General features: G+C 42.1%; 1 protein-coding gene across 1 annotated transcript; it reads right to left on the minus strand.

Moving 5' to 3' along the window:
* Positions 1 to 7: 7 nt before the first annotated feature.
* Positions 8 to 8,121, minus strand: dis3 (DIS3 exosome endoribonuclease and 3'-5' exoribonuclease). Its single transcript, XM_056435459.1, has 21 exons — positions 7,865 to 8,121; positions 7,377 to 7,534; positions 6,918 to 7,114; positions 6,573 to 6,646; positions 6,264 to 6,431; positions 5,907 to 6,077; positions 5,573 to 5,686; positions 5,289 to 5,426; positions 4,986 to 5,132; positions 4,736 to 4,852; positions 4,543 to 4,644; positions 3,802 to 3,866; positions 3,579 to 3,663; positions 3,249 to 3,376; positions 2,922 to 3,008; positions 2,645 to 2,801; positions 1,969 to 2,183; positions 1,627 to 1,795; positions 894 to 1,052; positions 673 to 795; positions 8 to 522 (listed from the first exon to the last, which is right to left on the minus strand). The coding sequence occupies exons 1-21, from the start codon at positions 8,081 to 8,083 to the stop codon at positions 454 to 456; spliced, it is 2,862 nt and encodes a 953-aa protein (XP_056291434.1). The 5' UTR covers positions 8,084 to 8,121; the 3' UTR covers positions 8 to 453.
* Positions 8,122 to 8,261: the final 140 nt, after the last annotated feature.

The following is an 8,261-nucleotide window of genomic DNA, read 5'->3' on the forward strand; positions in this document are numbered from 1 at the left end:
GTCCATCTCTGGCTCTTAATTTTCCCAATTTAAAATCAATTGGTATATTTTTATTTGATGGACTGGCAACTTGTAGACATGACAGAAAACGAATCCATTCTACACGATGTATAACATCACCTGGCCCTGTATCAAATGCCGTAAGTTGAGTACTGCTGTGGACAAGTAAGTCTCACGAACCACTGAAACATTCAGTCACATAAACAAACTAATAGGTAAAAACAACAAATGAATTGAATTAGTGTAACTACATTGTTGACAAGTTACACTGCTCTATGTACCAACAAGTGCTTCACATAAAAAGCTGTGCAGCGTCACAGATTGATTTATTAAAATGGGAACCGTTGCTCAAAAATATAACCGTGCATAGTGTCAACGCCTATTCACTTATGCAACTTCTTCATCTGGAGGATCAGCTGGTGGTTCGGGTGAATTGCTGCTCGGCTTTCTGCGTCAGTGGTCCAGTTTTGTTTTCTTGGCCTGTGGTTCAACATCTGGGGCTGGAACACTCACCCCGGAGATCTGAAATAAAGACCATTAACTTAAAGGCTGCTAGTTGAGAAAATAAAAAATCGATCCTAAATACTGAAGTTGAGAGACAAATCTTTGTCCACATTTAAAGCCGTACAGGTGGCTATAATTGTGTACCACTGGTTGTTTGACAGTTCTTACCACGGGCTCAATCAGAGACATGCGGATCTTCTGGTGCTGAATATTGGAGGTGTCCAGGCAGATGGTGACCATCACCATGTCAAATATGTGGAAGGTGTGCTCCTCCACTTTCAGAGTGGGACCCTAAAAACAGTTACAGAAAATATATTTGAAGCACAGCATCTTCTGATGGTTTATCAGTGTTGATCTACGCAGCTATATAAACCAAATGAACTTTATACCTCTTCATCAAAAACAAGTTTTGGGGCTGCTTTGTTTTTGGTGTCAAAGAAGACCGTTCCCTCCAGGCCAAACTTTGGGATGAGTACGATGATGGCGTTCTTCCTCACAAACAGAACAAATCCCTCTTCGTTCAGTATGCCTCGGCTTCTGAAGAACAACTGGAAAGAGATGATTGTATTAAAAGCAGAACGGTGAATTGTGCGGTATGACGAGGTGTCTGATGGATTCCAAAGGCTCATGGGGTGATAAATGAACAGCTAATTATTCAGGCATAGATTTGTAAGTAAGAGTCACCAATTGGTTCCTGGACTACGGTTTAGAAGCCACGAGTTTGGCACTTTGGCCGTCACCATCTTGGTTTTTTTGCAACCAGAAGTGACACAAGTGGGTGGAGCCTAAGTACAACCGAAGACCGTGTAACAAAGTGTGACCATGAACTGAAAACACAGCAGAGTCTACTTTATAGTCTACTTTACTCGAATGGGGACTAAAATGTACTAAATGAACATCATGCTGTATTGACAACTTAAAACTAGCGAGACCCTAAACTCGTGTTTACCAAGCTAGTAAAATAAAGCTCGAAGTAGGCTCATTTCCTCTAGACTTTCATACAATTTGACTTCTTTTTGCAACCAGGAGTCGCCCTTTGATGGCCATTTCCACATTGGCTTCACTATTCAGAACAGTGGTTTCTTCATAGGCAATGAGACCAGTGCGTCCACATGTGTTTACCTGCGTGTGAAAGGCCACAGACGCCCTCTGCGCATACTGAGACATTTTGTGTCTGTAGTTGAGGTTGGTGGAGAGGGCTGACTGCTTTTGTTTATCCATCAAGTCTGGGTAGGTGGTGTCTGCCTCTATGGCCACTGCCAGCAGGCGGTGAACTATAATATCAGCGTACCTGTGCAAAGGAGCAGATAAATAGGAGGGAAGAAAGGAGGCGGTAGATGTTCAGATGGAGGGAAAAAAAGAATATGGAAGATACAAGATACAAGGATACTGTGCTGTTGTGTCTCAGTTCTGCACATCTTTGTTATAAAAACCCAACATATTTCAAAATATCTGTTGTCATACCTCCTAATCGGTGACGTGAAGTGTGTATAAATGGCAGACGCAAGGCCGTAGTGGTGGAAATCGCTGTCCATGCCAGAACAAAAATAGACAGCCTGCATCATGCAGCGAGTGGCCAAGATGCGCAGTAGCGTGTTAAAGTACGGGAAGCCGTCCACTCTGGCCACGTCGAGGGAGTCAGCCAGTGCCTTTGCTGAATCTGTGTGGATCTCCACATTCTGGAGTGAAAAGGGAACACAGGGTTGACACCTCGAATATATATTTATAGTAGAAATAACGAGCATGGATGTTCGGTAATGCTTTATTATGAAGGCCATGATTAAGCTCTACTGTTCAGCAACTTTGACCTTTGTCTATTGACATTTTACCCCACAGGAACAGATGGTTCACAAGTTCACAATCAAATGTAGACTAATAAGTCGATTAAAATGCCATTTTCTATTCAATTCTGTTTGAATCACTGAACAAACCTGAGATGTTGGCAACGATTCAAGCGTCTGCAACCAGGTTTAAATTATATTCAGATACATATTATGGATATCTAAATCTACTGCCAATTAATGGATGACATCCTCCATTCAGAACAAGGCAAATTGGTTAAATTAACAAGCTCACACAGGCAAAAAACTTTTTTTTAAACAGAACTTTTTTTTCTGCATGGCCATCTATCTCCACTCACCTTGGACTTTGCAGCTTTGAGCAGGATGTCGTAGTTGGATGGAGGCGGTGCTGGATGTTTCCTCAGCATAGCACAGTCTGGGAATTCATCGTAAATCTTCTGGGCAACTGAAATATTGGCCAGCAACATGAACTCCTCCACCATAGAGTTTGTCTCCCTAATCAACGAGAGATGAGTTTACATACATATGTCCAAAACTGGAAAAAAAGTGGTTTAAAAAAAAAAAAGGGGGTTTCCAAAAGGATTCCACGGAGAGCTCCCTTTTGATGTCACCTACATGAGTTCTTTGGTCTGGAGGTCAATGGGGTCGTGGGTTTCACTGTCCATGTGGAATCGGACTTCTAAGGAGGACAGTGTGAGCGCTCTGAAAGATATAAAATGTAACATAAAACACACTGTCAAATACGGCCAGAGCTTTTGATTCTTTTTTAAAAGTTGCCAGTCAATTGGAATGCATATTTCTGGATTTTTAAGACAACAGAGCAAAGTACAGGCCGATAATAACAAACCAATGGCATGTACTGGCCATAGCATTAGAAAGCAGCCTCCTTCACTTTGTAAATCTATTCTTCAGCCTCTACCACTCATAACTTCCAGTCTTTACCCTTTTTCTATCCTCTGCCTCTTGAGGACTTTGGCTAGTTTGTTGAGGCTACGCAGGCTCTTGGTGATGTCGTCGTTCTTGGTGGTGTCATCGATCCTCATCTGGGCCTCAGCATAGGTCAGAGACGCCTTTAAAACAAAGAAACAGATCAACAAAAATCACATTTGAAAACATCTAGACCCTGTAATGTGTCTTTAAAAATAAAACGCAGGTGGTAGTAGTATTACTAATCGTAATTGTCGTAGTATCGCAGTGCATTTGATTCACACATCAACTGCAAAAACATTGAGTATATTTCCAGTCATCGTCCATCGCGTGTTGGTACTGTACCTTGGAGTTAATGACACTTTTTGTAAACCGGGTCTTAACGATTTCAGCCTTGTGGTTCATCTCCCAGATACATGAGAAAGCCAGCCTGGTTAAAGAAAACAAAAAATGAATCAGAGACAAACGTTTGAACAGTAAAACAGTCATCTGTTTATTCACTGAATTAGTTTGTGAAAAGAAGGAGCACTGATGATGTTTAATATTGTTTGAGTGTTTATCTCCTCACCTTTCCACATTGGAGCGCAGAGAACAAAGATTGGAGCTGAGCAGCTCTGGAACCATATCTATCCTCTGATGGACACACATTTTAAATCAGTTTAGTTTTACAAATCAATCAAACTTTAAACAATTGTGTCCTTAAGGTAAGCTTATTGGTTAGCATGAAATATACATTTTCAAAAATAAATTTGAATGAACTTTCAATATCTATTTTTGACATCTTCACAGGGCATACATTTAAAGTAGTGCTGTGAAAAATAACGCGTTAACTCAGTTAATTAAATTACAAGGATTAACTAGTTAATTTTTTTTAATGCATTAATTTTTAAAAACGCATTTAACGCATGCGCAGAATGAGCTTCCAATCCGTCTGTTGTTGGTCGTCTCGAACCAGCAGCATGTCATTCTGTCTCTACGTGTCGCGTTAACACGACTCCGATCTTCGTCTCGCGCGCCGCAGAGCTCGGATGCCGGCGTGTGCGCGCACATCGGGACGAAAAAAAGTGATTAATCATGATTAATCCACAGAAACCTGTGATTAACCTGATTAAAAATTGTAATTGTTTCACAGCCCTAATTTAAAGATTAAAAAAATATTAATAAAAACAGGTGTCAACTAATCTACTTAATCGTAAACAGGTCCCGTGCTCAAATACAAACAAAAAGGCGTATCTGGGTGGTGACGTTAATATTCTGATGTTCTGAAAACACTCCGATGCAAGTGTGTGTGTGTGTGTTTTTTCCTTACTTTGCCACACAAGTAGACAGTGGTGCCACGGTTCGCAGCCTCCTTGTCCATGGCGTTACAAGGTCTGATGAAGTGACTTACATCAGCAATATGGACGCCCACCTACAAACATCAAATAAAATACTTTAGGCCCATATGAAAGAAAAACAGCTGCCGTTTCTACTTTATGAATGCATGTGTCCAGTATGTGCACCTCAATGTTTCCATTGTCCAGGTCTCGACAGTGCATGGCGTCGTCTATGTCTGTACACCCAGGAGGATCCACACTGCACACTGACAGATTCCTCAGGTCCTCTCTCCTCACCATGTCCTGTTCCACAAACATCAACATTAATATATGCACAGACCTAAACATACAATCCTTCAAGTCACAGGGTGATTAATTATTACCAAAGCTGTGACTAGAACACTGCTGAGTGTATTTCAAGAGAAGCTGCCATTACCTCTGGTGTGATGGCCCATGGCATCTTGGGAAGGAAACTGAGCACAGCCTGAGAGAAGGCCTGGTGGGGGACGTCATGCTCCAGCAGCAGCACCATCTGCTCCGTCTCCTTATCCCCTGCATTTCCCAGACTGCGCACAAAGTGGCCCTAGCAAAGTGGAAACATAAAAAATATGCATCTCCACGAACTGACTTGGTGTTTTTTCACATCTAATTATAATTATGTGCCGAGAAATTTGATTTTCTGTCCAACTTTGGCAATTGGAGTTGTAGGACAACTAAGTTTGAAGAAGCTCCAACTCACATTGGGATATCTGGAGTGTTTGGGCCAGCCGTCGATGGCCACCATGATCCTCTGGCCTGCCAGCGTGGCCGCCTGGCGTGTTTCAATGCGGATGCGTGGGATACGCCGGTCTGCCGGGGTGAAGAGATGGCGGGTTGACTGTAAGAAAAAGGGAAGAAAAGAGATGGTCATTGCTGAGGTTAGGACAAGGAAGTAGTATACAGAGATTTATGATTTTCTTTAAAAAACAAGCTAAACATAAACTGTGAATGACACATGGATATGATAGAGAAGTCGAGACGTACCTCTTTGATCTGGGAGAGATTGAGCATGCCACAGAATGGCCTCCAGTTCCTTTTGATGATTCCCACCACTTTGCCCGTGGGCTTCCTGGCTGCTTCAGCTGTGGATATCCTCAACTGCTCAGACACACAGGAACATGAAGGTTAGTAAGACACTAACTACAAAAGCCACATTGGGGTTGTCATTCAATTCCACGTCTTTTTTGTGTGTAGCACAGCACCCTGATAGTGTCCATTCACGGTAATGAACACCCTGCTGAATTCAATTCAGACAATAACCCTAGAAGTAGCAGCAGCATACACCTCCAGATGTAAGGAGAGAAAGACCCAAACTCACAGATTTCTCCTCATCGTCCTCCTCTGTGTCCTCATTATCGTCCTTTGCTGCACCTTCATCCTGCAGCACGACTGAGGAAGGCGCCACCCACTGATTGCGCGGGTACAGCTGCACAGCAACCACATCTTGGTACACTGCTCTGTTGAGGTTCTGAAGACCTTGGATGAGAACCTGGCAGCAAGACGAGGGGAAAGTACAGAACATTTAAACATTTGCTTTCCTATTTATTTATTGATGTACAGTCAATTAACTTGTAGTAATTCCTCTAAATGGAAAATCACAACATGACAAATTCTCACTCAAACACAGATTTTGGATGATTGTTCAGACAAACATTGTACATTTACAGATACACACCTCTGTGCTGTCTTCACCCTCTCCCTGAATAAAGACAGTGGCCTCCAGATAGTTGTCCCTGCTGGCCCTAAAGGTGCCCTGGATGAAAGTGCCGCTCTTAATTCCTGCTTGGATCCTGGACAGAGGGAGGTGCTCTGGGAATAACACCTTACTGCTTGTGATATCATGCTAAGAGGGGAAAGAAAAACAAAGTAATGCAAGGTGAAAATCACATCGAAGGGGCAGGGGTGTGAATAAGAGATACAGATAGAAATCATGCATACCGAAATAGCTTTTATTTCTATATGTATATAGCACAGATGGTTTTACCTTGTCATCATTGGACAAAGCCAGACGATCCACAAGCTCAGGGTTCCCTATGAGACTCTTGATGTATTCTTCACCTACAATGTAAGAGAAGAAAAGCTTGTGACAACGCTGACGCCATTTGAAAGCATGCTCGTGTACAATAGAAAATAGTGAGAAGGCCATAGAAGACGTCTGCTTTGTAAAACAAGAATAGTAGTTAATTCAAGAGTGACTCTTAACCCTCTGCAAGTTGTGGTAGAATTTACAACAAGCTATATTGTTAATATGCAGTGCGAGTGGAAACTGATGTGAAACAAATGGATACTGCTTCTCATGATATTCTTTCCCTTAAGAAAGAGAGCTTACATTTGTACACCAGCAAGCTGCTCTCCTCTGCCTTCTGCTTGTTCCCTAGGTCATTGGTGAGGAGGACCACCTTGAAGGAGTCTGCTTCGGACTCGGCCTTCTCTAGGTGCTTGCTGTACCATTTTGCAGCCACACGAATCGCACGGTCGTTGTAGTCATTGGCGCTCTCTCCGGGTTCACGTTCAATGAATGTCTCTCTGGAATAATAGAGAGTATAAGGATGCATGTGTAAGATTAACAAAATGGGGAAACACTTCCGTCATACCTTTCACAAACAAATGTTTATCACAGGGGAGTTCTAATAAAGAGATCCTGTGAAGGGGAATACAAGGAGTTACTTAATGTGGGCACTTTTGTTGTACTTTTTCACTCATTGCTTTTACATGCTTTTGTTATTCGACATATCACCACTGTGCAGTTTAGATGTTGTGATGCAGTAAAAAGGTGGCGTCTTTGTACCTGTGGTGTTCGTTGGTAAAGGTGTAGAAGTGTTTCTCTTGCTCATGTATGATGTCCTTCAGGCGTTTATAGACTGGTGCACTGCGGTGGCGTACCTCCTGTAGCACAGTCTGAAGGATTATCACATTACGAATCACAGGGTCTTCCAAGATGTCAATCTGCAGGACACAAAAATTGTAAACATTAATAAAAATAAAAAAAGGATATTAAAATGGCCAAGAATCAAGGATTCCCCATATGCTACATTTATGTGAAACCTCCACAGCTAATCAACATAATTACACTATAATCATATAAAGACACACAAAGAAGATGATATAGCTGCATGAATATATTAAAAGCACAATAACAATAAGATGAGATAACGTTTATATTATCACAATTCATAGGAGCTACCAACTCGGGCCACAGGTCTTAATGCAAAAGTATAGGACCCTTTATGTTTGAGTACCCAAAAGTGGGAGACGTTGCGTTTTGTTTTGTTTTACCTGGTGAAGCACAACATTAGTGTCAGGAATCACATAATGTGGATAGGAGCACAGGTTGCTCTCGATAGACGCGTCTCTCTGCAGCACCGCGGACTCATGTTTGCATTCAGTGCAAAGCTCGCTTCCGCACCAAATATCATCTCTCAGGTAATGCTCACGAACTATCTTCATCACCCCACCCGACCGGGTCTTCTTCATGAAGGTTTTAGATTTCAACATGATGACAATTAAAGTCTCAAGAGATTCAATACCGATGTTTTTCTCCTACCATTTGATAACAAGCAGGGACTTAGCTGCCCATGTGTAAACTAACTGAGTGGGCCGACAAAACCTTCCCGGAGTCCTGACAAACACGTGCAGTCGAGTTTCAACTGTTGATAACAGTCATATATGTTAA

The sequence above is a fragment of the Pseudoliparis swirei genome, chromosome 17 (assembly GCF_029220125.1).
Source record: "Pseudoliparis swirei isolate HS2019 ecotype Mariana Trench chromosome 17, NWPU_hadal_v1, whole genome shotgun sequence".
In the NCBI taxonomy this organism is placed as follows: domain Eukaryota; kingdom Metazoa; phylum Chordata; class Actinopteri; order Perciformes; family Liparidae; genus Pseudoliparis; species Pseudoliparis swirei.

What these genes read in the sequence shown, in the direction of transcription:
- dis3 (XM_056435459.1), bottom strand. Translation starts at nt 8,083, where the DNA reads ATGTTGAAATCTAAAACCTTCATGAAGAAGACCCGGTCGGGTGGGGTG. An exon ending in TTTACCAACGAACACCACAG is followed by an intron (nt 7,115 to 7,376) that starts GTACAAAGACGC and finishes CTATTATTCCAG; the next exon opens with AGAGACATTCATTGAACGTG. An exon ending in CTCCAGACCAAAGAACTCAT is followed by an intron (nt 2,802 to 2,921) that starts GTAGGTGACATC and finishes CTCGTTGATTAG; the next exon opens with GGAGACAAACTCTATGGTGG.